Source organism: Letharia columbiana (genome assembly GCF_014066305.1).
Source record: "Letharia columbiana isolate WasteWater2 chromosome Unknown Sc0000081_s0, whole genome shotgun sequence".
NCBI classification, from domain to species: Eukaryota; Fungi; Ascomycota; class Lecanoromycetes; order Lecanorales; family Parmeliaceae; genus Letharia; species Letharia columbiana.
This window is the reverse complement of record NW_023501126.1, coordinates 16,842-44,304: the sequence shown is the minus strand read 5'-3', so window position 1 is coordinate 44,304 and position 27,463 is coordinate 16,842. Positions and strand designations below refer to the sequence as shown.

General features: G+C 50.6%; 11 protein-coding genes across 11 annotated transcripts; 5 read left to right on the top strand and 6 right to left on the bottom strand.

Annotated features, from left to right (window-relative positions):
* Positions 1 to 486: 486 nt before the first annotated feature.
* On the bottom strand, positions 487 to 1,809 carry HO173_012460 (uncharacterized protein; the record flags this gene model as incomplete). The annotated part of the gene is made up of 3 exons (XM_037314329.1): positions 487 to 933; positions 987 to 1,510; positions 1,569 to 1,809. The coding sequence occupies 3 exons, from the start codon at positions 1,807 to 1,809 to the stop codon at positions 487 to 489; spliced, it is 1,212 nt and encodes a 403-aa protein (XP_037158781.1).
* A 1,135-nt stretch (positions 1,810 to 2,944) lies between these two features.
* HO173_012459 (uncharacterized protein) lies at positions 2,945 to 3,652 on the bottom strand (the record flags this gene model as incomplete). Its single annotated transcript, XM_037314328.1, has 1 exon — positions 2,945 to 3,652. The coding sequence occupies one exon, from the start codon at positions 3,650 to 3,652 to the stop codon at positions 2,945 to 2,947; it is 708 nt and encodes a 235-aa protein (XP_037158780.1).
* Positions 3,653 to 4,022: 370 nt separating this feature from the next.
* Positions 4,023 to 5,022, top strand: HO173_012458 (uncharacterized protein; the record flags this gene model as incomplete). The annotated part of the gene is made up of 2 exons (XM_037314327.1): positions 4,023 to 4,060; positions 4,110 to 5,022. The coding sequence occupies 2 exons, from the start codon at positions 4,023 to 4,025 to the stop codon at positions 5,020 to 5,022; spliced, it is 951 nt and encodes a 316-aa protein (XP_037158779.1).
* A 179-nt stretch (positions 5,023 to 5,201) lies between these two features.
* HO173_012457 (uncharacterized protein) lies at positions 5,202 to 5,700 on the bottom strand (the record flags this gene model as incomplete). The annotated part of the gene is made up of 2 exons (XM_037314326.1): positions 5,202 to 5,307; positions 5,378 to 5,700. 2 exons carry the CDS (start codon positions 5,698 to 5,700, stop codon positions 5,202 to 5,204), a joined length of 429 nt encoding a protein of 142 aa, XP_037158778.1.
* Positions 5,701 to 7,398: 1,698 nt separating this feature from the next.
* HO173_012456 (uncharacterized protein) lies at positions 7,399 to 9,225 on the bottom strand (the record flags this gene model as incomplete). The annotated part of the gene is made up of 2 exons (XM_037314325.1): positions 7,399 to 8,807; positions 8,862 to 9,225. The coding sequence occupies 2 exons, from the start codon at positions 9,223 to 9,225 to the stop codon at positions 7,399 to 7,401; spliced, it is 1,773 nt and encodes a 590-aa protein (XP_037158777.1).
* Positions 9,226 to 10,313: 1,088 nt separating this feature from the next.
* On the top strand, positions 10,314 to 13,853 carry HO173_012455 (uncharacterized protein; the record flags this gene model as incomplete). The annotated part of the gene is made up of 3 exons (XM_037314324.1): positions 10,314 to 10,950; positions 11,176 to 11,241; positions 11,293 to 13,853. 3 exons carry the CDS (start codon positions 10,314 to 10,316, stop codon positions 13,851 to 13,853), a joined length of 3,264 nt encoding a protein of 1,087 aa, XP_037158776.1.
* A 3,247-nt stretch (positions 13,854 to 17,100) lies between these two features.
* Positions 17,101 to 18,394, top strand: HO173_012454 (uncharacterized protein; the record flags this gene model as incomplete). Its single annotated transcript, XM_037314323.1, has 2 exons — positions 17,101 to 17,563; positions 17,670 to 18,394. 2 exons carry the CDS (start codon positions 17,101 to 17,103, stop codon positions 18,392 to 18,394), a joined length of 1,188 nt encoding a protein of 395 aa, XP_037158775.1.
* Positions 18,395 to 19,047: 653 nt separating this feature from the next.
* On the top strand, positions 19,048 to 20,503 carry HO173_012453 (uncharacterized protein; the record flags this gene model as incomplete). Its single annotated transcript, XM_037314322.1, has 2 exons — positions 19,048 to 19,580; positions 20,314 to 20,503. The coding sequence occupies 2 exons, from the start codon at positions 19,048 to 19,050 to the stop codon at positions 20,501 to 20,503; spliced, it is 723 nt and encodes a 240-aa protein (XP_037158774.1).
* Positions 20,504 to 20,848: 345 nt separating this feature from the next.
* Positions 20,849 to 22,175, bottom strand: HO173_012452 (uncharacterized protein; the record flags this gene model as incomplete). The annotated part of the gene is made up of 2 exons (XM_037314321.1): positions 20,849 to 21,911; positions 22,060 to 22,175. The coding sequence occupies 2 exons, from the start codon at positions 22,173 to 22,175 to the stop codon at positions 20,849 to 20,851; spliced, it is 1,179 nt and encodes a 392-aa protein (XP_037158773.1).
* Positions 22,176 to 22,834: 659 nt separating this feature from the next.
* On the bottom strand, positions 22,835 to 24,766 carry HO173_012451 (uncharacterized protein; the record flags this gene model as incomplete). The annotated part of the gene is made up of 5 exons (XM_037314320.1): positions 22,835 to 22,936; positions 22,988 to 24,202; positions 24,250 to 24,412; positions 24,468 to 24,551; positions 24,612 to 24,766. 5 exons carry the CDS (start codon positions 24,764 to 24,766, stop codon positions 22,835 to 22,837), a joined length of 1,719 nt encoding a protein of 572 aa, XP_037158772.1.
* A 63-nt stretch (positions 24,767 to 24,829) lies between these two features.
* On the top strand, positions 24,830 to 27,444 carry HO173_012450 (uncharacterized protein; the record flags this gene model as incomplete). Its single annotated transcript, XM_037314319.1, has 12 exons — positions 24,830 to 24,832; positions 24,891 to 24,905; positions 24,970 to 25,075; positions 25,160 to 25,385; positions 25,436 to 25,471; positions 25,519 to 25,540; positions 25,693 to 25,740; positions 25,790 to 25,959; positions 26,013 to 26,149; positions 26,209 to 26,403; positions 26,462 to 27,261; positions 27,322 to 27,444. 12 exons carry the CDS (start codon positions 24,830 to 24,832, stop codon positions 27,442 to 27,444), a joined length of 1,881 nt encoding a protein of 626 aa, XP_037158771.1.
* Between the last annotated feature and the right edge of the window lie 19 nt (positions 27,445 to 27,463).

Below are 27,463 nucleotides of genomic sequence, written 5' to 3'. Positions count from 1 at the left end.
TATCATACACAATCAATTCATCCAATCAACTTCCATCAAGTGACCCATCCTTGGCACCTTTATGATCCTAGCCCTGCATGTGTTCGCCCTCGGATTTTGATTTTGGAAAGCGAATGTGGAGAAATCCAGTCGTCATTGCGACGATCCAGTCATCTGCGACAAAAAGCCGGACCAGAGGTTGGTTTGTTGGGGGGTTGCAGAAGGAACAATAAGGTTTCGGAATGCCTGCCGCCGATCTGTGCTTGAGATATGTTCTAGGCGCCGCCTCCATGTTGGAGGAGGATTTGTGGCTTGAAGTCAGTACCCGAGTGTCACTGTGTCGTACTCGAGAAGAGCGCCACGACTGTCTTTAGTGACACCAAGGACCAGCCTTCAATGTGGTGGTGTTGGTTTTGCAGCGAGAGTTCAGATCCTTGAAGAATAACATGGATGTCACAGATTTAATGTGTGTCGTAGGTTATGATGCTATGGAGCCGTGTTGTTCATTCATGGCGCAAACGGACATGACGCACTCGTGTCAGGTTCGCGTGATTGTGCAAAAGGACATGACCCTGAAGGATTGGTGGTCGGCGATGCGCGGAGATCATGCTTGTCGGTAGCGGAATCCTCTTCCCTTAGCCAGGCACAAACTCTCTGGCCCCAGGTTGGCCGATTCTTGTAGATACCGAATTTCTCAGGCATAGAGTCACATGCTTCAGCAAGCGTGAGGCCGGACCCTTCTTCCCTGATCTCAGTCAATGGGGTCAGATAGCTGCGAACGGCGAAGACGATGGTTCCAGTGCGTGGGAGGCAGGTAAGAGTGTGATGCTCAGCGCGCAGAAAGGAAGCGGAAGGATCGAATTCGGCCTTAGCGCATGGACTGTCGTCTGTTTTGATAGTATTTGCGCCGTCGAATGGGAGAAAAAGTTGGGAGTGATTGCTCTGAATGGCCCACTAAATCAAGTTGGATTAGACTTCCTCCGTTTGAAACAGGGAGCTGAGCGTACATTCAACCGTCCAACCGACTGTCCGCGCTCCATCCTCTCGAAGCATCGGTTCACACCTTTCTTCAAGCGGCCTTCGTAGCCCGGCACAGGCTTATGAATTTCGCTAACTGACATCCCTACTTTTGCAGAAGGTAGGAGACCCTGCGGAAAACATGCGACAAACCCTTGAAGCACAAATTCATCTTGCGCGTCTGGAACCATAAAGTAGAAATCCTCTTCTACATTCTCTGCCAGGTGCCGAAGCATGCTCGCATGATCTTGTAGTGCTGACGAAATGCAATGCCGCGTGCCGTTGGCGAGGTTGTGGAACATATCGCCTTTGATTCCGAACATTGATGGGAATCGTTTGGGAAGTAAGTCTAGCATGATTTCTTCGTAGAGCTCGCGAACAGCGGGATTGGCTGTCTCGCTGGTTCCCACGCATATATCTGTATGTTCTGCCAACAGCTTTTTTCGCAGAGCTGTCCGTTCCAGATAGTTGCGGTCGATCCTGATCCAGTCCTGCTTAGTGGATTTCTTAATTCCTTGTGAAAAGGTCAGTATCTGCAAGACTTGACAACCGTGACACAAGGTGCAACATACCCATAGTGACATGTTGCTTCTTTGCAAACGGACGGTATTTGATAGGCTCCACGGCTCTGTAATCGAAAGCATGAAGTGTTTGAATGTCTTCGACGGGTCGTGCAGTTGTGAGAACACCCTTCGACTTTCGCTGCACCTTGGAAAAATAAAGCCGTATGAAGATAGTGTATGCTCGCTCAATCAATGCTATGAATAGAGAGTAACTGATCGTAATCGAAATGAGTCTGCCTAGGAAATGCATGATGCTGAGTGGTCGTGGGCGTCAAAGGTCGATTGAACCTTGGGTTGATTGTTGTAACAGTATCACTGTATGAGTGTGGTGTGAAGCCCAGTTAGGTATTCTATGTACCGTCGGTAGACTTTGTAGTCTCGAGGGTCCCACTAGCTATAAGACTGGACCTAAGCGGGAGTGCCTCATGTAGTGCTGAGAGGGTAAAGGAGCGAATTGAGCAAAAGAGAAGTGTTTATACGATTGGTGCCTCAGACACAAAAGGAAGACACAGAAGGACCATTTTTTTGTATTGGATACCCCCATGTGTATTGCTAGCCAGACTGGGTGGCTGAAGGCTACTGCGCGACTTATGCAGCTAGGAAGACCTGCATTAGTTAATATAAAGTTCAAATTTCCGGACTATTGCCACGTGGAGTTGGAGACTCGTTAGAGTGAAATGGAAAGTCGATGAGTGTAGGTTCGAGGTGTATTCTTTCAGGAGAGCCTCAATTTGGGGGAAAAAGTCAAACGAATCGTACCAAGTACCAATGATCCAATCTTAGGATATGACAGTGCGCCTGCGGCTCGAGATGCCAGCGGTAAGGGTATGTCATCCCGAACCCTTCTTTTCACGAGGGGCCGTTGGACTTGGGGGTGTCGCTCCATGGCGTCAGCCATCGTTTCAACGTCATCTTTTGGTCCAAAGCTATTTATTATTTCAATCCCTCGCACGGGCCCACGGGGAAGTTGGAGAGGATGAGAGGGCCAAAATAGCCTCACTAAGGCTAGGTTTCGACGCGAAATTCAGGGCATAATCTCTTATCACGCTATATCAGCTCCAACCTGGTGCAACTAGGAGAAGCGACCCTGTTCCAACTGCCAGTTAACAGGAGCGCATAAGACGTTGTAAAAGTGTAATACCCACCACGAAGATCATGTCCGAAAGCGCTCGTCCTCAGTCTTCGCTCCTGTTACATATCCCTCATCCCCCGCTTCTTCCACGTGTTGTTCGCTCTCTAAGTTGGGGTTAATAAACCGGGTCGGTTGCCCCCAATCACACTACATAGAACCCCCAATGATTGTCATTTGACTTATCTGCGGTATGCAGCATTGTGCAATTCATCCCGGGTAGCGCTGCGAGCCGCTTAAGCGTGGATTTGAAACCTTAGGTGTCGTCCTCTCTTTCTAAGAACCCTGGGTCATTCTCGACCCTTCGCTCAAATTTGGTCCACCAATCCTGGAAGCTTTTCAACGGAACGACTTCCTGGCCCCCTGCCGTACTAGTTCCGGCAAAACTAGCAAGAAAGTTGAATGCATTTTTGATGATGCGCTGCGCCAACGCCTTCGTTGACAGCGGTGTTGGCCGTTGCCGCTGGTATCTGGCCGAGACGAGGGCTGTGGAGGGCACAGAGTTTGAGCCTTGTTGGGATTGAAGCTGTGATATGATCATCGCAGCTTGCTCGATCGAAATTCCAACTGTAATTTCCCTTGCAGTAGTAGCGGTACCCGTAGCGCCATTGATCGCCGTCGAGGATGCATCTACGTCGGTCATCTCTTCCTCCACAGATTCCAGACCGCTGTGCGATCCATAGGAAGCAGGACTAGTACCACTGATCCGAAATATAGCGCTCTGCTTTTCTGTTCCTAGTGCTCCAAGCAATTTGAATTCTGGTACCAGTCCAGGGAGCTGTATGTAGACGCCAGCTAATGTGCCTTCTGGGAGGGTAATCCCGGGTAATAAGAACACAACCAAATGTGAGAATGTTGGAAGAGACGAGAACGTGAAGGCATACTGCGTCTCAGAGATAACGATAGGATTTGTGAGAACCGGCCTTGAAGGAAGGATGAGGCCGAACGGCGATGTTGCAGACATAGATCCTTTACGCAGCTGGGAGGGCAAGCTACCAAACACAAGCTGTGATTCTGGACCCCGATCGAATTGAGACTGCAAGACAAAAAGAAAACCAAAAGCAAAATTGTTCGCAAAATTCAAAGACGAAAGCAGACGTGAGGAAGAAATGACGTGCCACAAGCGAGCGCTTATCAATAAGCGTGTTTACGAGCGTTTTCACCTGAAGGACAAGCAGCAAGTGCTATCAATCGATTTCTTTGCTTATCTATCCCGGGACAGTAACCTGTGATTGCAAGCTCAAACTGGTATGGTGTTTAAGCAAAGAACTTGAGCTTGATTTCACGAAAGACATGCACTCGACGCTCGGTTCAGGGAACATAAGTGCCAGAGAATGAAGACCGGTCTTGACCTTGTCAATGAGTGTGACAAGTACATTGCCCTAAAATATATTAAACATGTCAGTGCTAACGATCTACAGCTTCCCATACTATGAGAGTGATCCAGAAGAGTATAGCAGGCTCCGCTCGACCTCCTGGGAACTCCATCTCGAAGGAGGGTCCGGTCCCTACGGATACATAAAACAGTCTGTGGTGGAGAAGATGCCATGGGACCACGACGCCTGGCAAATTGACGATGAAAAGAAGTGCATTACACCTGCGCCAAAGCGTTACACCCATACTCAAGAAACTGTAATAAGGGAGACACTTGAAGTAGCCAAGACAAGAGATATCTTCCAGATACTGAGAGGCTGGCGGAACGAACTATACCCTGTCCATGGACCATATAGCAGCAGGAAACCGATGGTGAGCATGGAAAGAGCAGGCAGTGCTTTGTTTGGCATAAACACCTACGGGGTGCACATGACAGCTTACGTGAACACCCCCCAAGGTATGAAGATCTGGGTTCCGAGGAGAGCACGAAACAAACAAACATATGGCGGAATGCTGGACAACACCGTTGCCGGGGGACTCAGTACGGGAGAGAAGCCATTCGAGTGTGTGGTAAGGGAGGCCGCGGAAGAAGCATCCTTCTCGGAACAGCTTGTCCGCTCAAACGCCAAACCTTGCGGAACCGTGTCGTACTTCCACATACGAGATGCAAGAGCTGGCGGTGAGGCAGGCTTGCTGCAGCCAGAATGCCAGTATGTCTTCGACATGGAGATTGGCGCGGAGGTGATACCGAAGCCCGGCGATAACGAAGTAGAGGAATTTTATCTATGGACTGTGGACGAAGTGAAGAGAGCGTTGGCAGAAGGGCAATTCAAGCCCAACTGCGCCGCGGTGCTTCTGGACTTCTTCATCCGACGTGGGATACTGACAGCAGAGAATGAGAAGGATTATACGGAAATCGTTTCGAGGCTCCATAGGAAGCTTCCATTCCCAACATCATAGACCTTGCAAAAGATAGTTCCACTGAAAAGGCATCGATCTCTCCTCGATACCCTAACGCCAGCGCTCTACTTGGGGAATCATTCCATCTAAACATCTTCAAACTCCGACCTATGTTTCGCTAAATGACCAGACTTTTTCCTCTCCAGCCCCACTCACTCCACCACCCGCGAATGCCCGCGTCATTTCTTCATGCAAAGATAAACATAGTCTATCCTCAGCGGCGTAAGGTTCTTATACGGTCCCTCCATATAGAGCAGCAACCCCCCAAACGACACAAACACCTTTCTGCGCAACCCGCACCGCATTAGCCAGCCAGCCCCCCCTTTTTCCATCCCACCCCAAGACACAAACTCACATATTCTCATCATCCCCCTCCTCAAACCGATAAATCTTCCCATGGCACACGTAATCATACTCGTCCGCCACGCTCGCCTCCCCCCGCCCGACATCGCGCCACCCCTTGCCGTCGTCCTTGCTGCCGTCGAGCGAGAGCGTCGACGCGAGCAGGATCTGGAGGCGGTCGCCGATGGTGCAGGGGAAGAGCTCGGTGTTGACGTCGAGGGTGAGGGACGTGTCGCCGTTTTCGGTGTGCGCCGCGAGGCGGGCCACGCGGTCGTACTTTTGCGCGTTGATCGAGGTCAGGGTGAAGGTGTCGGAGAAGAGGTTCGCGTCGCCCATGCTTCGGTTGGGTTGGGGTGGAGTGATGTGGAGTGAAGTGAAGTGTAGGAGTGGGATGGGGATTGGGGGAGGGATTCTTCTCCGGCGGTGATATCTTTTGCGTGGAGCGTGGAATGTCTTGGCGCTTCAGGAGGTGGTCAAAAACGAACGGAAGGTTTTTTGTGGTGGGATACTAAACTTATCTGGGAAAAGCGTGTCTTTTTCTTAATCAAAGCCTCTACGAGAATTGTTTTGATATAATGATTACTCGTCTGATACTATTCAACATAAGTAAAAGTTACTTCCGATCAATCTCTAAATTTCAACCTTTATCATATATAAAAAAAAAAAAAAACAAATAAAACTTAATATTCTTTAAAATAAATAATATAATTATAAAACACAAAACCCAAAAATCCTCACAGAACCCTCCACAAATTTACTCGACAGCCCACAAAAAAAGTTAGAATTAATCAAGCCTTACTCGTAACTAAATAAAAAGATAAAAAATTTAAAATACATTCAAATTTCTAAGAAATAATTAAGCGTTTCGAAGAAAAAAAAAAAACAAAAATTAAATAAAGATTTATTATAAGATTCAACGTTTTACCCTGAAATCCCTAAGAATCTCCATATCAATTATTTTTCAATCTCATGATATCGTAACTCATAATCCCCTGAGTCTCTAAAACTCCTATGAATATTTTCATAAATCAAGCCTTTTTCGGAGTGGCTCAAATACATCCACGCTTTTATTCGACTTCAGTAGCGATTTCCAAAGTTCCGCTGGTAATATTCTCGGCCTTACTGTGGTGGGCGGGGTAGGTGGCTGGGAGTTTGTTTGGTTTTTTTGGTGAGAGGTTATGGTGGTATTAGGCTAAAGTAATATAAAAGATAAACTCTCCTAGAATCTAAAAATACCCAGTGAAAATATTTTAAATAGCTACTTATACCCTAATGTCTCATTAATATAAGAAATATTTATGTCAAAACTAAAAATCGAAGTCGTATCAATAACCTTTTATAATAGTGTTATAAAATACACTCTAATATACGCTTCGTATTTTATTATATACTTGATGCTCCTCCATACTCCATAGATACCCCCGTAGGCCTCCTCTACCTACCATCAGGAGGTGGCATAGCCTTTTGCAGGTTGTAGGGTACAGGTAGGGCTTGATATCGACTTGGTTTCACCTCTTGCAGCAACAGTCACCACTCCGCCACAAATTGTTCCAACGGGACCAAAGTCGAGAACTGATGGATTGAGATGTCAATGGTTGGTTCTGCAGGGTTCCTGGAATCTCAAGAATTTTGGCGTGGGAGTATTCTCATCGCCAATTTCGTAATGTCTGCCAAGATCCGGAAAGGCTGAGGCCAACCGTGTTATTCTATCATCGTTGCACGTATTGCATCATCACCCCGAGCCGATCTTTCCCACCCCTCTTTTCGGGAGCCTGACCCCAAAGTTCCTCTGTCGGGGGAAATTGGCACCGGGTCGTAAGGTTGTTACGGAAAGCACCCCTGCAGTTCTGGCAGCCTAGGTGACAGTAGTAGAGGTTGCGGATTCGGAGCCTGCCTTCGAGAGCGGCGCTCGCAAGGCCAGCGGCGTGGTTTTTAGAATGACGCGGACACAACCCCGGTTGAAGTAGACCAGTCAGAAATATCAAGACATGATTGATTTTCCTGCGAGATTGGTCTGGATATCCCCAAATGAGGTCATGCATTACACACTGCCAATTTGTCAACGACCATGTTCTGGAACTGTTCCAGATACGTCTGCAGCTGCCTCTGCTGATTGCCCGCTTCCCTCTCCCAAAGGTTGTCAAAGTCCCTGCTCAAACAAGACCTGACCGCATCCCGGTATCGCGCGCCGGTATATTGCTTCATGGCCATGATCGTGCCCTGTTCCACCATCCTCTCGACTAGCTGCGGATCCGAGTTGTGGGTAGGCAAAGACGGTCTTCTCGGATGGTTGCTCTTGGACGAGCCTTGAAAGGCGATATTTCGCCACAGGCCGATTTCGTAGAGGATCACACCCAGACTATATATGTCGAATGATGGTTGAAATGAGCGGGCGAACATACCCTTGTAATGTGGATGCCGATAAAGATCATCTTCGAAATGGGACAACGGCTTCTCTGACACCTCTCCCGGTTGGTTTGGTCTCGAGATGTCGAAGCCCATCAAATATGGTTTGCTGAGATCTGGTTCAATTCCCTCATCAGGTTTTGGCCAGAAAAGGATATTTTTCGTTTGTATGTTCTTGTGCACCCACCCAATGTTGTGAATGTTAAATATAGTCGTGACAAGTGCCTTGGCCAACTCAAACCGCTCACCCAAGTCAGGAATATCTTTACGTTGATCAGGACGCTCTACGCGTTTCAACAGATCGTAGAGCGTAACTGGTTTTTGGCCAGGTTTGGCACCACTGGGCAGCCGGAAAGCGTAGCCTGTGACATGTTGACTCTGGTTTAGATAGCCAACACAGTGTAGGATTGAGAGGCCCAACGGTTCGAGATCGCTGTTCAAGATCCTTGTCAGGTTCTCCGTCCTGCGTTGGAATGCTTTGGGATGCTTTCGCCTCCAACTGTCATCTTGGCAGCACCTCCAGTCAACGATGACGCTTTCCTCCCCATACCGAGCCATTGCTCGAATTTGATCCGTCGCATACGGTTTCTCTTGCCACTTTAGCTGGTCCATCTCGAGCCTGTATCCAGGTGACGGGGACGTTCCGATGCACTGTCCGTCGGAAGAAGGAGTGGTAACTACCATTTCTGGTGGACAATCTGGCTGCTCGCTGAGATAACCTTGCTCAATAACTATCCTCGCCGCAGCCATTAGCTGTATGTCTCGATGCTCAAGTAAGTCCGCTGCTGCCTCTAAATGCCGAAGCTGTGTGGTGTCCGAAGTCGAGAAGAAAGTTCTTAATCGGCGACGTGACGAATCCTGGTCTAATCGCGAGGTCAACTGATCAAGGCCGTTGTTCCAATGGGAAAGTTGTGTGACTAGATCCTTCATCTTTTTCTGCTTCGTCAGGACAAACTTCACTCTCTTCGTATAGTTTGAAAGCCCGTGTTTGGATGGGGACTTCGTTGACAGAGACAAGCGATTGATATATTCGAAAACTGATGCGACTTAAGCATGTGGTATCTCGTTCATGGGAGACGCTTTTTTGTTACCTGAAGATTCGCCTTGGGCTGGTAGACCCATCTGTTGGCCATAGTCATCCAGAATCTGATTGTTCTCAATGAAGGCTTCCCTGATCCTGCTGAAGATCCACTCCATCGTCCTCCATGTGGTTATGTGCTTTTGGAACAGTCTAGATCGGTTCCGTTCATCATGATACTCGGCCAAGACGTGACTTCCCCACAGCTCCAACCTTTGATGTTCAAGCAGTAGTCCCATGCGCAAGTCTTCATACTCGGATGGTACATCTTTAATCTCAAGGTACAAATCGTAAGCTGACATAACCGCGTTGTATGCCTGTATAACGCTTCCCACCACCCCTGCAATCCCCAAAGTCAAGCTCACCGGGTCACTCATATTTGCAGGACCGAGATGACTTTGGATCCTCCGCCAGCTATCCTGATAGTGATGCACTTGCTGTTGGTCTATAGAGATAAAGTATTGAGAGTCTGGTTCTATCTGAAACAAGTGTGTAGGCTTTGTTCACATATGATAGGCAACGGGTAATTCAAGGGTAACATGGCAAATATTTTTCAAATGCAGACAAGGAGGTACCTATAACATGACCCGAGTTTTCAGCCCCAAGCCGCAAGATTGGCAACCAGGGTTACCTCTAGGCTCTAGCAACCCTCGGAGCTCTAAAGATACCCGTGACGACAGACGCATGCCCGTAGCACGGACAGACGACGCATGTAAGATGATTTTGATGTGGAATGACTTCAGATTGGATGTTGCCTGGGGGCTAGAACCCAAGGCTGGCAGTGGGGCTCAATGAAGACACGATGGGGGAAGGAGAAAGAATCAAGAGGCTGACGCTGAGCTGGTGCTGCATGGGTTTTGGTTCACCGTGAGCAAGGTAGGGCATGCGCAGTCATGTCAACGAATGAGAGGGCATTAAGTCAGGTGATGCGAGGTGATAGGAGAGAGAGATGGCAGATGCGGGATTTCCAATATTGCGCCATTGCGCCCAGTTTGTATGCTACTTTACTCTACTTATGCTGCTGCCGTCTGGACCCGGCAGGACTTGAACATCGCTGCCAGCTCTTGCAGCAGTGCGAGATCGCTTGCGGTAGCTCGCTTGATTTGACGAATTACATCCGTTCGCCAAGACATCTTAAGCCATAGATAGTATAGCGTAAAATTTGACTTTCTCATCGAGCCAATGCCTCGTAAGTAAATCATGATGAGTAATGCATGATGCCTCGTTTTTGCACAGCAGCACAGCACAGCATCAGCACAGCCTTGTCTTCTCCCACTCCTTCCTAATGTAGGTATGTGAGAAACGCCAACGGGCCAAGTCTTGGCATGTATGGCCTTGTCATGCCTGCAGCAAGCCAAAGGCCTAGGGTAATGAAGACTCCCTTCGCAACGTGACAACTGACCTTCTCAATTCTCTACTTTGCTTTCACTATTTCTCCTTCACGACAATCCGACCCGCTGTCAACATGGACATCGAGACATTCACTTACTCGACCGTCTTCCCCGTTCGATCGCGGCGGAAGTCAAGTATAGTAGCTGGCGCAACACTTCATTCCGCTATCTATCCAACCTCTGCGACTATGTTACAGGATAGCTTGATCTCATTCCTCTCCTACATCAAGACCCAGAACATTCCCATCCTCCCCGTCACCAAGCCTGATATCCGTTCGGTCTTAGGCCAGGGCGCTTCCTTTCTGGTCAATGGCGCCGAGGTACCCGAGGCCTACGTGGATCCTGTCTCGGGCACTGTCTTTCCGCAGGGCATGACGGTGGCTTTCAAACGTGCTATATTGAACCAAGCAGTGATGAAAGACCCAATCGCTGGTCGTATCCACGTCATCCTCAATGAGCTGCTTACCATGCATCATCCACCGCTACGTGCACACCCAAACATTGTCAAGCTTCTTGGCATTGGATTCGAGACCGAAGGGCCTAGTGACGACCAGAGAGCAATGCCGGTTCTGATACCCGAATGCGCTGAGCTTGGCAATCTGGCGGAAGTCTTAGAGACCGCCAGGAAAGAAGATAGGCCCTTGAAGTTCGGAGAGAAGTTGTCATTATGTCTCGATATTGCGCACGGTCTTGAGATACTTCATGCATGCGGTCAGCAGATTTTATAAGTACTGATTTTGAAATGTTTTTGCCTGTCATATTGAGCGAAGCCTGCGTCCTGTTCTGCACAACCTCTCAGCTTTTGGAATCGTGACTATTACAGTTGTGAGGATTGTCAAGATTTAGACAACCCATCCGGCCCCCCTGCCTGTTCTTCCCACATGCGGATTGATTTCTCCGAGTGCGAGATCTCATGCTGACTAGCTCAATCGCAAGACATCGTACACGGAGACGTCAAATGTGAAAATGTCTTAATATTTGAGGAGCGTGATGACTCCGAACGTGAGTCCAACCCTTCATGTCCATGGCGAGATGTCTAAATATGCTTTTCAGATCTTAAGCTACTTGGGAAATTGACAGACTTTGGTGTCTTGAGGCTTGAAGATGGTGGCTTGATGCTGGGCGGCAGTCGCCCATGGCAAGCGCCTGAATTCTCTCGAACGGCCTACTTCAAGATCGAAGAGGCAAAGCGGACGGACGTTTATAGCTTCGGTATGCTGCTCTGGCGTGTCTTCCTCAACGGTGATCCTTTCAAGTCTCTAGGAGATATAGAAGGCAAGACCCCAAAGGAGAAACGGCAATCCCGAAACGATGCCATAGCCGCTTTAAAAGATGGAGACCATTTGGTACAACACGTCTGCGCTTCTCTCGCACTGTCCGAAGATTTCACGCGTTCGCAGCTCGAAATGCTTTGTGAGGTCATTGGTACTACTTTAGTAAAAGACCCATCCCGTCGAGAGCTCGATATGGCAAGAATAATAAGACTATTGTCTCCTAAGAACTGGTATGAAGCGAGGCATCCCGTCCCACCAAAACGTCTTCCTCTCGAGGTCGACGCCCATCTACTTGACATGGAGAAATGGCACTCGGAATTCGAACGAGTCAGTCCCGTGGTACAGACTCTTATGGCTCTAGGCTTTCAGGACTGTGCTCAAGGCCCATCTGAACATTCGGAGGTGGATCTGCTTGAAGAGGAGAGCGCAGCTGCATACCAGCTGGCAATCTGTTACGCGAACGGATTCGGTGTCCATTTCGAACCTGGAGAGTGCTTAAAATGGCTCCAGGTTGCGGCCGATGGTGGGTCACAAAAGGCGCAAGAAGCACTCCCTAAGGTGGCACAAGCGTTTCAAGCACATTCGACAAATTTCACCGATCCTTGGGCTAAGTCTGATGATGCCTGCTCACTTCTTAGCTCCTCATGGGCGTCTGAGTTTCCCGACACAACTCCCCCTGCCACCGAGGCAGATGGCATCATATCCCTACGTTTGAATGACGGTACCGCCTTACCTGGCGCCACATGGACTCTACTGAATGCCGCAGAAAGATGCAGGTATGATGTCCTCGAATCGTTACTGATGAGCTCCGCCAAGCCTAGTACCTCGGAGGATGGCGTTTCCCCCATTCATTTCCTCTCGTCCTGGGATGTCAGCAAAGCGGAAGGACTGGGACACAGATTGATCATGGCCGGCGCAGAAGTCAACGTTCAAGCAAAGCGTGGCCCCACTGTGGGTGGCACTCCGCTGATGTGGTCCGTCTATGGAGACCATGTCGAGCATTCGCAGATCTTGCTCAACCTTGGTGCTGACCCAATGGCTGCAACCGTCGACGGTGATGATGCTCTTTCATTCGCTGCTAAATCACATCTTACCGCCCATCTACGATTGTTACTGGAAAACGTGCGCCCATCTCAGGTGCGTGGTCATCTACGCCGACTGATTGCGGCCGCAGCTGGGGGTGAGAGTCGATTTACTCGGATTTTAAGGCACGGAAGGAGTTGGACGACAGCTGCTACGGAAACGCTACAGTTGTTACGGGATTGGAACGCCCTTTTCCCTGACGCAGATGATTTTAGAAGTCTTGTGCTACCGGCGCTGGAATCTGCTCTAAAAACTTCTCATGGTCGCATGAATACTGACGTACAGGTTGACTTTATCAAGTCGGCTAAAATAGAACCACTCTACATGCACAACCTTTTGCGTCAGAGCGTACTGAGCTTCAACAAGGAGCTCTTCGACGCTGTTCTTGATTATGGTGTGCCAGTATCCACCCTCTTCGAGCGGAAGAAGGGTCTTCTGCATCTTTGTGCAAAGATTCCAGATCATAGCGTTGCGGCTACAGAGTTCGCTCCCCGTCTTTTGGACTTGGGCGCGGAAATCGACGCAACGGACGAGGATGGCATCACTCCGTGGATGTATGCGATTCTCGAGCGCAAGTGGGATCTGGCGGATCTACTAATGAAGAGGGGTGCAAATGCTCTAGCCACCGACAAGGTCGGCTTCAACGTTCTTGGTCTTTGCATCACTTCTCTCAACCTGGGAGCTATCAAGTACCTCATGAAGTACTGTGAACAAAAACAAAAGTTCCAACAGGATTCCTTCTTGATTAACAAAGAGAAGCAAATCAGCGCACTCCAATTAGCTTCCACTTTAATCCCACCGCGTGCGCACGGCATGAAATTGGAAGTTGTCGGCGTCTTCCTGACCATCTTAACGAACTTTGCTGTCGAACCTTGGCAATTGAACTTCCGCTCGGACGGCCTGCTACCCGATGCATCAGCACTCGATATTGCAGCTTCAAAGGGCAATGTGCACGCCGTCAAGAACTTGGTCAAAAAGGGAGCACATCTGGCGGGAGGAAGCCGTGCATCGGGTTGGGCACAGGCCAAGCTGTCCACCACGACTGACTTTATGCAACGGAAGGATCTAGAACGCTGCACATTCATCATAGAGAACTGGGACGACAAGCACAAACAGACACGGAGACTAGCGGACGACTGGACAAATATGCGTACGATAGACGAGTCACGCGTCGCTTCGAGTTGGGATATCTTGGTCTTCGATTATGCCAAGCGAGACAACATAAAAAAAGCCCCGTCAACAACGGAGGAGGCTTGAACTATCCTACTTAGCCCAGATCACCTACGCATAGCTTCCACACAACACCATAGCGTCAACCATGTTTGCGTTTCCTGGTCTCAAGCGCAGGGTGTGCGTACTGCGAATTGTAAAGAGGTATCAGAGCGTCTTATGAGACAATGAATGGAGCCAGTGCATGAATGAATAATTTTTCATATTATGTTCTTGCACAAGCGTACGCAGAGATATCCAGGCTGTTGTGGCATTCTTTACGTATCAAAGCAGACGAATATAATCGCTTGACGTCTTGACTCTGAGCCAGAATAACCCCAAAAGTAGGGCAGACATCCATCATACAGCCAATGGAGCATCAGTTTTCAGGGAAAAGAGACATTTTGTAGAGGACCAACGCCAAGCAAACACTCCTCTCCATAGGTAGGTATGTTCCAGTCGCCAGCCATACAAGGCTTGGGAACAAGTTCGAAGATCAAGCTGCCTTTACCCAATCCATGCAATCTGGTGTCTCTCACCTTGCCCAGATGACCAACTGTTCATCCTCGGGTTTTAGAGCCCCGAGACAGACGTTTACAGCCAGCGCATTGTGCAAGATTTCAAGCCGAGGACGCATCCAGTTTACTAATGAACATCTTTGCAGTCAATAATATACAGTAGTGGAGTGGGCGATTCGATTGGTTTCATAGACCTGTATTTCAGGGGGGGATATCAAGTGTTCTGACCCCGACCGTATGACCATCCAGCACCTGACATACTCAACATTCACCTTTGCATACATGGATCGCAAGGAGGCAAAACCTCTAATGCCTGCGGGGCCTGCAGGCATGGCAATCTTCGCATCCCGCCCGAAACTTCGGCTGCGTCCCGCACGGCGGGCCAACATCTCGACCCCCGATGTTCTCCAGGCGATCTGCGCATCCGACGCCTCTTGTGTGTCTCGTACATGGTGGTTTGTGTTTGTGCTCTTCGGTACTGGATGTGTAAAAGCTGGGGCTGCTAGCAACCGACGCCCGGTAGTCGTAATCCTGGTGCACGTCGCCGTGATTAGACAGGACCCCTTGCTCGACGCATTTGTACTGGGACCGATGAGATGCAAGCTCGTTTCCGTGGTGTGGCATCGCATCCTCCACGTTCTTCGGCGTCGGCATGCGTTTTCCCTTTGTGCTCGTCGATGCATAAATGCCATGGCCACTTCGACGGGCCCTCTCGTCCGACCGTTGGAAATGGTCGTGGGAGCCTGCATCATACCAACTGCACCAGGCTGCCCTTTTCCTTGGGGATAATGAGTAACGACTTCGCGACGGCTGGATTCGGTCGAGTCTCGCATGGTCCGGTCTGGGACTCTTTGTCGAAACGCGACACCTCCCCCGAAGCCGGAGTATCGCGTGGAGTCCGCGTCGCCTGTGAAAGACATCGAATGGGGTTCATTATTCGGATCAACCAGGTTTCCGAATTTCGGCGGCCAATCTGGCTGTCCCTCTAAAATTATTCGCCATGACGCGAGTAAAGATGTGAAAGCAGTAGTAAAAGCAGCCTTGGTAGCCTACTCTAGGGCGGTTCGGTAATATGAAGTTGAGTCAAGAGATCAATGATTTTAATCAACATGCCCAAGGAAAAAGGAAGTGGGAGGACCTGAGACCCTATAAAGCGACTGCGAGCGCCAATTCTGGGGAACCCACCTTGGAGCCACCCTGAATTAGGCTTTACGAGTGGGCTTTGAATTGCCTAGAATGGGGTACTGCATCACTCTTGGTGCCCCGACCACCCATCTCACTCGCTGAAGCGGCAGGGCTGAGGGGTGTGACGAGCAAATCTCGTCGCCTTAGATCGCCTTGCCACTAGCAGAGTGCCCTTCAAGTCGAGGTGGGGTAATTCAGGGCATCAGATCGGTGTCCACTCCTTGCTCTCGCTCCTGTGTCATGATCAGGAGAGGGATAAGCCAGAGACACTGCTTCAGATCAAGCCGCCAGTCAATCAAGAAAAGCCCAAAAGCTGGCTTCGAGGGCCGAATGGTCGAGCAGGGACGCAACGGACCTAAAGAGCTACTCGATATGACGCCTGCTCTTCGACACCACACAATGCAAGGCGCCGGCGTCAACAACGGCGTTATCTTCAAGAATCCCATAGGCTCTTCTGATCTCTACCTTACGTTTAGGATGGCCGGTGCCGGATGTTCCTAGGTTCCGGGGTGTAGCGACACGTGAATGAGGACCAGACTGGGGCTGGTGACAGGGTTTCTTGCACGACCTCGAGGAGCCTGCCAACCAAGCCGACTTCATGGGACGTCCAGTACCAAACCAGCAGAATACCCCCTTCTATACCATTTTCCGATTCCTCGTCGGCTTTGTCTCTCCCTCTCTACTCGCATCGAATCCAACTCAGACTCAGTCCGAGGCTTGCGGAGATCCGCACGTACTCGAGCCAAGTCCTCTTGATGTCTGAACTCCAATTCCGCGTCCTGCCGCCGTTTGCGCTCTTCATGAGCGTTGCTCCAGGCGCTCATGATATCGCCGGAGGAGTAGTGGGCCGGATAGTGTGGTCAGGTTCACTGCAACGAATACCCTACGTCACGCGGGCTCTGGTATGAATGCCAAATTGACTGCGTGGCTTACCCAGCCTAGGACGGGTCCTGGTGTTCACGGCATGATATGTGGGAAGGCTTGGGGAGATAATCAAGAGGGGTTTGAAGAAGTCGAGGAAAGGAAGCAGATGAAAAATTGCAAGGTCGCCCGATAACAATGTACATTTTAGACAACGAATATTTGAGCTGCGAACGAGGAAACGAAAAGTGCTCAGAGTGTTGGTTTAATTTGCACTCCGACTTGCATTTGAGGCGTCGGGAAGACTGAGATTTTCCCTCTTGGTCACCAAACTCATTAGGGGCAAAGGGGAAATCTCTGGCACAGGGGCGTATATACTCGAGGTCCATGCCCACCAGAATGTATCCAGTACGCAGTCCAGTCACATAGCCCTAGCCCTGGTATCTTATTTTCAACATATAACCGGATCTAGAAATAGTATACAAATAGTTGCCGAAGACTTTGACTAGGCTTGGTGTGCATCACACGATAGCTATGGACCTATCAGTCGATCGATCAATCAATCAATCAAGCTACTCCTAAAAACAATTTTTATGCTACGTTAGTGGGTAGGGGGGAAGATTGAGCCATGTCAAGTACACACTATGCTACATTTGAGCTAGTCGCTCCCGCCGTCTTCTTGCCGCTCCGCATGCCGCTTCAACTTTCTACCGCACACTTTCAAGCATGCAATGTCCTTCCGCAAACGAAATGTAGGGCTCGCCGGCCCCTCCTCTGCGCCTCCTTCCCCCAAGGACTCTCCCGTCACCCATGCCAGTGTGCCCGGAGTGCGCCCATCTCCCCTGGACGGCCGACCCACAACCTCGACCGGCACCCAAACCCTCGATGACCTCCTCGCCGGGCACGCAGGCCTCGCCCTCGGCAACTCGTTGCTGGTGGAGGAAAACGGCACCACGGACTTTGCGGGGGCCTTGCTGCGGTATTACGCCGCCGAGGGGGTGGTCCAGGGACATAGGGTGCATGTTGTGGGCGTAGGGGAGCAATGGGGACGGGAGCTGCCTGGGCTTGTGGGAGGTGGTGGTGCGGTTGGTAAGGAGAGTGGATCCGGTGTTGGGGTTGATCAGGAGAAGATGAAGATTGCGTGGAGGTATGAGAGGTTGGGGGAGTTTGGGACCGGGACTGCTGGAGCAAGAGGTGGGATTGCCCTACTTCTGTCTTGCTTCTTGATGTACATAGAAAATATTCGTTTGTTGAGAATATTGGCATGATGAGTTGAGAATCTTATTACTAACGTCCACAGCGACACCAGCGCCCAATCGCAACCCAGTACCATCAAGCCCAGGCCAATCCGACTCCACGGTCACAATTCCGTTTTGTCACAGCTTCGACTTGACCAAACGCCTCTCGCTCCCAACTTCTGGCACCATCAGCTTCACCGCCATTTCTCCCACCGCGGAGAATCCGTTCGCTTCCATTCTCCAATCCGTTACCCTGGCAATCGCTTCCTCTCCTCCCAACACCATCCACCGCCTGATAATTCCCACTCTCCTCTCTCCAGCTCTTTTCCCGCCTTCCGCCAGCCATCCCGGGCACCTCCTACCCTTCCTACATTCCCTTCGTGCTCTCCTTCGCCACCACTCCACCCGCATGAGTGCCATGCTCACCCTCCCACTCTCGCTGTATCCACGCTCGACAGGCCTTGTCCGCTGGATCGAGCATCTGTGTGACGGCGTGCTCGAACTGGCCCCCTTCCCTCACTCGATCGATGTCGAGCCGCCGTTGACCACGAGCTCCGGTTCTGGCAAGGCTGAGGAGAAGCCGCAAGGAATGCTGAAGATCCACAAATTGCCCGTGCTGACCGAAAAAGGGGGAGGTGGCGGCGGAGGTGACGACTTGGCGTTTTCGTTGAGTAGGAAGAGATTTGTGATCAAGCCGTTCAGTCTACCGCCCGTTGAAGGAGACCAGGAGGCGCAGAGGGGAGAAGCGGAGGGTGGGAAGGTGGGAAAGGTGGATATTGAATTTTAAAGGTTGGTTGAAGATGTGTTATTCGAGGTTTCTAGGGCTTGGATATAAGCTTTGCTAATGAATAAAGGTCATTTTGGACGCCACTGTGGCCCCCAAGCCCACTCGAGTTCAAAGATGTTGCTGTGGTCAATGCCAGGCCAAAGGGAAGTATTTGTTCGTATGCAACGTCGCAGTTTGTGATGGCGCTTCAACACCAATCTACACAAACCTCGTGGTTGAGACTTTCGATCATAGTCCCATCGAACGTGAGCAGCAGACAGGTAGCAGTCCCTTCACATGTGGAACGTGGCTGTGGGAATGGTGATTGCGCTGAAGGTATGCGGGGAGTTCAACGGTTGGACAGCGGTCTTGAGTGTGTGAGTCTGCGTTTAGCCATGATTTGAGCAAGTTTAAAGTTTATCGCAGTTCAACTGAGATGATTTACAGGATTACCTTCCTCCAAAATACTCGAACTTTGGGCAAGGGCGTTTCGTTCCTGTTTCCCTTTGAGAACGCCAGTTTCACATCTGTCCTGATTCCCAAATTTTCTTCCACCACCACCATCCCACCATCCACAACCGTTACTAAAGCCGACTATCGCAATTATTCAGACCATTCCAACTTTCCTCAGGCAATCAACGAACTTCAGCCCTCCACCACAGCAACCCGACTTCATGGCCACCCAGAACACGATCGGAGATGAGCTTTCTCGTCAGACTTCATCAGCGAAAAGTCCTCCATCAGCGAAAAGTCCCCAGCCCAACAAACAAATCTTCCCCTTCCTCGACCTACCGGCCGAAATCCGCCTCCTGATCTACCAACCCATCCTCCCCCAAAAAGTCCGAGTGAAACCCCTGAGCCCATTCCTCTCGACCCTCGGATCCCGCAACGACCGCCTCGCCCTCCTCCGGACGTGCCGCCAACTCCGCCACGAAGCCCGCCCCCCGCTCTTCCGCGACGCCACCTTCACGTTCGACGTCCACGACGACGTCTGCGCGCGCTGCTTCCTCGCTTGGATCGACGGCGTCGGGGACGGACTCGTGTCGAGGCTGAAGCGCTTCGACATCGTCGCCGTGGACGGGGAGCGTGTCGTCAGAGCTGTGGTTCGGGCCGCGGACGCCGGCGCCGTCGTCACGGGTGCTGCGGTTGGGGTTTTCCGGGGGGGGAGGGAATGGGTCGCCGACGCGCGGACGGCGCGCGGTGTTGAGTGGGTTGGATAGCGGGGGGTGGACAGGGTCTTTCTCCGTGGCAGATGTGAAATCGATTGTCTATGCTGTTGGAGGGTGTATGGACATCCGCGATTTGCAACCGGCTGGCCGGGGTCAAGGGAGATTTCTGGGCTTGGTGAATCTTCGGAGCTGGTTTTTCTAGCTGTTTCGGTATCGAATATCATGCGTTCTTCTTCTCAGCCTTCTTGAAGATACTTTCCATGCCATCTTCCCCTGCCCACCCATCTCCCCCTAAGTTTCCCTTCACTCAAACCAGACCTCGACAGACACAAACCAGCCTCTCACGCCCCGCAGCCCCGTTCCTCTCCTCTCTTCTTCCTCCCCCTGACCCATGTATCCTCCGCCTCCCCTCCCTCTGCCTGATTCCACTCCATAACCCCCCCGGCCCGGGCATCTCCACCTCTTCCTCGAATACCGACGTCTATATTCCATTCCATTCCATCTCATTCCACCCTCTCCCCATTTTCCTTCTCGTCAACATAAACCAAACGAGATAGATGAGGGTCGAAAAAAATCTCAACGCCAACATTCTCATCCATGCGTGGGTTACAACAACCTACCTGTCTGACATGGCCCGCAAGGATGAGTGAGCGGTTCGAAAGGACCCCCCCCCCGGTCGAGGCGGAGATTCCTTCATTAGCCGTGGGGTGTGGAAATGGGGCGGGTGGGGAGTCGTTGTCTCGGGAGTTAACTGGTCGTGCGGTCGTCTAGTTTTTTGGTGGTTGATAGTTTAGAGAACAGTGGATATGATGGACTTGTGAGACAAGGAGGTGTAGGAAATGGTTGTTGGGGGGGGATAGAGATCATGTTGGGCACAGGGGGGATGAGTAGATGGATGGTGCTGGAGACTGCTGCTGGCATTTTCAATGGTAAGTTCTGGAATTCGCGATTGAGAAGATGATACGGTGTTTCCATCTCATTGGTGCTGGTGGCAGAGGGGGTGGACGGATAGTGGGTATCGATTTTTGGGAGCACTATGGAACAAACGCTTTCGACGGTATCTGATACTGAGCAGAGTAGCAAGACTTCACCTCGTCAATGACACAGGTGTGGTGCGCCATTCATGGGTGTTGCCAATTTCCTCGTTCTCGGTTGCTGAACGCCGGCTGAATAGCTAGCGAGTTCGATCCTTGTCTTTGTCCGCAACACCAGCTCCTCTTACCTTTTCTCAGCAACATCAATCACTAAAATTCACGTTCTTCGTTCCTCGATTGGGATACCTAGCGGTAGTGTGGCAATATTCGATCTACTCTTGCTTTGTGAACGGCTGAGAACGAGTCTCAGCCTGACCTTTCGACGGCTTAATCGGCTTGTTGCCCTCGACATAATCGAAGTGTCCAGCCAGGTCCATCAACCACACATCGCCCGGTCCCCTCGCGCCTCCAGGCTTCTGACTCAAGAAGTTCAAAGGGAAGCCAAGATCAAAAGGCGCAGCTCCATCGATCTCTGCCATATCCTCATCGCTCAGCTCCAAACCCAAGGCATCAATGTTGCCCTTCAGGTGCTCGATCTTCCGCCCACCCACAATTGGGAAGACGTATGGCGCCTTGTGCATGACATACGCAAGAGCGACCGAGGTGATAGCCGTGCTCTTTCGGTCAGCAACCTTCTCCAGCGCATCTGTAAGCTTGATCTGATTCTCAGTAGGCGGAAACATGTTCCTGCCCTCTCCCTTCAACTCTTCCCTCTGCTTCTTCGTCTTGAAGTTTCCTGCACCGAGCGAACCCCACGGCGCGAGACCCATACCCTCGTCAGCGCACATTGGGATGATGTCGCGCTCGAAGTCACGGCTAGCGGCGCTCCACTGACCTTGGTAGACGACAAATTGGCGCAAGCCATGGTCGCGAGCATACTGGTTGGCTTTTGACACGATCCAAGCTGGAGTGTCGCTAACGCCGAGGTAGATAACTTTGCCCTGCTGGACAACGGTATTCAAGCTCTGCATGAGCTCGGGAATAGAGGTTGTAAAATCCCACCAGTGCACGTACAGCACATCAATATAGTCCGTCTTCAACTTGTGCAGAGAGTTTCTGAGAGAGACATGGAGGGATTTGCTACCGTTGCCTGCGGAGTTGCTGTGGATGATACCGTCGTGACCTTTGTAGCTGCTGAAGCTGGTGGTGTATTTGGTAGCGATGACCATTTGGTCGCGAATGCCAGGGTGTTTATGCATCCATTCGCCAATCCACATCTCGGATTGCTCGGATTGGTAGTTGTTGGCGGTGTCGATGAAGTTGCCGCCTTGATCGTGGAAGTAGTCGAGCAGCTCGAATACAGATTCCTTCGACACTGCTCCCATCATGCCAGCCCTGCGACAGATGTTGTTAGCAAGGGATTCAACGTATCATTTCGGAGATTGCTCGGCCTTCTTCCAAACAAGATGGGGAGCAAGCGAGTCTTCGTGAGATATAGATTGGGAACATGACAGGGATGGCAGGGAGTTTTTGGGGGAATTACCAGGCATCACCAAAATTCATGGCGCCTATACATAGCGGACTGACTTTGACAGCCGCAGAAGGGGAGAGCAGGCGGTGTCTGCCGAGAAGGGATTTTGGGGGCGGCGCTGGATCCATAATTGTGTTGCGGTATTCGACAAGGCGTATAATCTATAATCAGAGGCAGCAGAAGTGTGAAATTGAAGTGGAAAACATTGACATTGAGCTGTTTAAGTACCGTCTCGTCATACTCCGTTTTAAGTCCGAAGCTAGTATACGATTACAGGGATTACTAATGGTTCACCGTGCTTACAAAGGCATTCTTGCAGTCCCCTGTCTCCGGTACGGGTAAGCTTCCTTCCGCTCTCTCGGCTCAGAACTGGCCATAATACCTGGCACTATTTTGCACCAGGTGGTGAGGTGTGGCACAATCATGACAATATCACAATGAGCATGATCAGTGGTGTGAGGTATTTCTCCAACCGTAATCATGGACTTTTGTGCCACAATCTATCATGTATAGTAAAGTCTATGTAAGAAGCTGGATAGCAATGTCAATTATGAACGCCGTAATATGGGGTATAGTCGAATGCAGAGATAAGTCGAATACAGGCGGTAGAATCCATAGCAAAGCCAAGCTTCCGCGGCTCCTCATGGATGGACTCCATACCAAAACATGTACCATCACGGAGACCACACAAATCTTGAAACGCCGACGCCTCTCCCAGTAGCATGAGCTCGTAGCGTGGAACAATCGTGTAAACGGGCTGAAGAAGGGCAACAGAGGCCAGGTAGACTCAATGTCCGAAGCCATGTGGTGGGCCATTCCCTCCATTGTCGGATGAATTGTCTCCCTCAATGGTCTGTTTCCAATACTCCGGTAGACAAACGCAGACGAGCTAATCTTGGGTCAGCTAGGCTCCCAAGAGATGTCCTTGGGCAGTGCTTACTGGGAACGCCTTCAGCTCTCCGCTCGGTGGCGGAGAATCTCCCCTCCCTGATCCATTCGAGACACCACTATCTCGTTGGACCTTGTGCTTCCCATCGTAGTCCTCCGCTCGTTCCTTAATCCGGACACCAGTCGCCCAGCCATCATCCCAGATACCCACTACCTTGAGCATGTCGCCTCTCTCAAGCTCAAATTCATCTCCAGCACGCGGTGAGTAAGCCCAAAGCGTGGCAACTTTGTCGTTGGGACTGATGTCGTCTTCCGAATAGTAGTCTTTGAAGAAGGGGAGTTGCTCTGATTGTCCGCTGACGACGCCTTCTGGAGACGAGATTTGCCCCTCGGTGTTTGGAGAGCTCGGATCATCCATCGCCCCCAGAACCGATTGACTCGACAATGAACCGTTCCTCTTTCCTGTAGTTGGCGGACCGAATCCCCTTCGAGACTCTGGAGTTTCACCGTAGGCTTCGGACTCGGATGTATCTCCATAACGCCTGTGGCTGCCTTCCGCAACACCGCCAATCACTGGATTTCCATATGATGGCGAGTCACTAATATTTCCTTCCAATGCAGACATCCTGGCAACGCGTCCTCCGGATTGGGGTCCATAGTCTGGTGGAAGCGCTTGCGTTGCGGGCGGTGGGGAATAGACCATCCCAGCTCCATTTGTCCGCTGAGGTGTTGGTTGGTTGAAGATACTTGTTTGACTTCCTCTTCGCCGCCGGCGAAAAAATATGCAACATAGCAAGAGTAAGCCCGCCAACAAAATAGCCCCAATGACGGAGCCAACCACGATTCCAGCGATCGCGCCTTTTGACAAGCCTGAGTTATGATGGCTACTACTGCTTTTTGCACCGCTGCTTGCAGATGCTGACGGAGTACTGCTTGATGTTGATGATGGAAATAGTGGAGGCACGGAGGTAAAGGTTGGTAGCGTTACACCTGGACATCTGCTGTTCACGTTCGCTCCTTCGCAGCACGTATCTGTAGCATTTGGAGAGCTGGTCGCACAATAGCTGCAAAGACCTTGGAGATTGGTCGAAAAGCCACAATCGTTTGGCTCATTCTGTTCCCCGGTAATACAGGTCCCACTCAAAGAATTGCTAGGAAGGGCACAATTCGTGAAGTCGGCTCGTATCTGGTCCAAGTAGCCCGGTTGAGGGTTGTCGCAGAGCTGACTGTTGACTGCAATTTCCTCCTCACTGGTTGCTTGTTGAGCCTGTGAAGTCTTAGCAACGGCTTGTGTACAAAGAGATGACCACTAACGCAGGATTCTGCGCAAAGTGGGGGCGAGTCGGCGCTGGAGAGTGTGCACGGCTTTATCGAATTCTGCACAATAGCATTACATATTACACTAGTTGTATATCGTGCGTAAAGATTGGTGGTATTCGTCAAATTGACATTGCCACAACCCAGCAAGTGCTGGTATCTGGATGGGTTGATCAGCCATATCCTTCAAGGACCTCCCCAAGCATCCAATGTACTTCTCTTGAACGTAGCTGGAATTAACGTATTGGCTCAATTGGGTATCGAACTGTTGTATACTCGAAACGAAAGCAAGGAAAGGGCTATGACGAGTCAGCTTCTGCGAAGATGTACAGGATATGCCGCAGCGTTGGGGTACTTACTACAACGAAGAAAGGGACGAGTCTGTGGAAAAGGAGGACGTATTGAAAGCCGGGCATTGGGTCGAGCCTTTTAGAGGGATGCAGCTCTGCGCTGCTGCGGCCGGTATCAACAACGCAAGGGCGGTGAGGAGAGCTGTCGAGGCGAGCGGCGCCATCTCCTTTGCCCTGGCTGTCCCACCGCGCGAACTGAAAATTAACGAAGGCTTTCAGAACGCGCAATGGTGCTCGGAGAGGAGCTTCGAGCGCCCTCGCAACAATGTTCCTGGCTGCTAAGATTAGGGGAAGATTAATTCGGTAGGCTAATCTTAGAGCTGCATCTTACCGAAAAGCTTATCATAATCCCTGATCCTGCACTAAGGTACCACCTATCTCAATTGAAACTCTCCATACCTACATTCTGACTGGGAAATATTTACTCTTGACGCACTGCGAGATAGTCATTGGTAAGTCGAAGGTAGTCATTGGTGAGTCAACAAAGTCTTTATGAGTCATAATCCTTCGTAGATACTATGTCAAAGTTTTTCATCCTGATTACTTCCATCTCATAGAGAAAATGGATGAGGAAATTGCAGACAAAACTGCTGCTATAAATATGGGGCAAGTCGAGGAGCCAAGTAAAAACGCACTCAAGAAGGCAAACAAGCAAAAGAAACTGGCAGCAGAAAAAGCAAACAAGTCAGCCACAAATACAACCCCAGAAGCTGCCAGATCCGAGGCCAAGAAGGCAGTCAACAAAGCTCCCAAAAAGAAAATCGAAGGGGCTGCTTTGATCGGGTAAGTCTTCCAGCCTGTCAGGAAGGGAATTCTAACCAAGGAATGACTAGCATTGACATAGCGAAGGATGAGGACTTCTCAGGCTGGTAAGAATTGCCCATTAGAAATCATATTCCAGTTACTAAGATTACAGGTATCAACAAATTCTCACCAAGGTACGTACTCTCGGAGTGAAATATCCCACTTCATTACCGAGCTCGATTACAAGGAACTTCTGGGAGTCAGAAGCAAGTCTTCGGTCTCGAGACATGTTTGCAGACTCGACATTTGACCTGACAGAGGGGATATTGACCCCGATTTTTCAAAGGGTGATTTCCTCGACTACTATGATGTCTCCGGCTGCTACATCCTCAAGGTTCGCAGAATCCGGCCCCCTTACATGCGTGCCCGCTGACAGCTTCAAGCCCGCGTCGTGGTTCATCTGGGAGCAAATCCGAGACTGGTTTGACTTCAGGATTAAGAAAATCGGAGTCAGGAACTGCGCGTTTCCCTTGTTCGTATCAGAAGAAGTCCTTCAGAAAGAAAAGGCCCATATCGAAGGATTTGCAGCCGAAGTTGCATGGGTGACACATGCGTAAGTCTACAAGATTTACAACGGCGATCTCGATCTTGCTCACTTTGTGACAGCGGGTCCGCAAAGCTTGACAAAAAGATTGCAATACGTCCAACATCAGAGACCGTCATGTATCCGTACTACGCAAAATGGATACGGAGCCACCGAGACCTTCCTCTCCGCCTAAACCAATGGAACTCCGTTGTTCGCTGTGAGTATACCTCAGGTTCCTCCTCAAAGCAGGTCCACGGCTAATTTGGAGAACTTCAGGGGAATTTAAGAACCCAACGCCGTTCCTAAGGACGAGGGAGTTTCACTGGCAGGAAGGCCACACAGCTTACTTGAAGCAAGAAGACGCGCATAAAGAAGTTCTACAGATACTGGAATTCTACGCCGGTGTTTATGAAGAACTACTTGCTGTTCCAGTGGTTCGAGGTCGAAAGACTGACAAAGAGAAGTTTGCCGGTAGGTCTAGCAATTCCCCCCCATCAGCTTAGAAAATTGGCGCCGACTCCGAGAATAGGGGGAGACTACACCACCACAGTCGAAGGCTACATTGCTGCGACCGGACGAGGGATTCAAGGAGGCACAAGCCATCATCTGGGACAGAACTTCAGCAAGATGTTTGGCATCTCGGTCGAGGATCCCTCCGCCAAAGAAGGTGAGAAGAAAGCTGCACTCAACGTCTTCCAGAATTCATGGGGTCTGAGTACAAGAGCGATCGGTGTGATGGTCATGACTCACGGAGACAACCGCGGTCTCGTTGTTCCTCCCCGTGTCTCCGAAATCCAAGTCGTCATCGTCCCTGTGGGCATTACAGCCAAGACGACCGAGGACGAAAGAATCTCTTTACACAAGCAGGTCGACGCGCTGGAGGAGATCTTGAAAGCCGAGGACATACGAGCCGAGGCGGACAAGCGGGGATACTCTCCAGGCTGGAAGTTCAACGACTGGGAGATGAGAGGTGTGCCCTTGCGCCTCGAGTTCGGACCCAAAGACTCGGCAGCTCATTGCGTCACCACTTCTCGCCGCGACATCGAAGGGAATGACGGCAAGGGTACGATCCAGATCACGGAGCTTGCCGCAGGGGTCAAATCTCTGTTGAGTTTCATTCAGAAAGACCTCTACAGCCGGGCCGACCGGGTGTATAAGGATCACACCAAGAAGATCACAGCTTGGGATGATTTCGTGCCGGCACTGAACGACAAGAACGTCTGCCTCATTCCCCATTGCCTGACGGAGAAGTGCGAGGACGAGATCAAGGAGATGAGCGCGAGGGTGGACGGCGACGAGGTCGTTGATGAAAGGGCTCCGGCTATGGGGGTATGTACATTTACCGCCCTTACCTGCCCAAAAAGATTGCTGACTCCGAAACCCTTTTAGGCGAAATCTCTGTGTATTCCTTTCGATCAGCCGGAGGGGATCGTGAAGGGGGAGACGAAGTGTACGAATCCCAACTGCAAAAATTTGGCGGAAAGCTTTTGTTTGTTTGGGAGAAGTTATTGAAGTATCGCTGCGAAGCTTG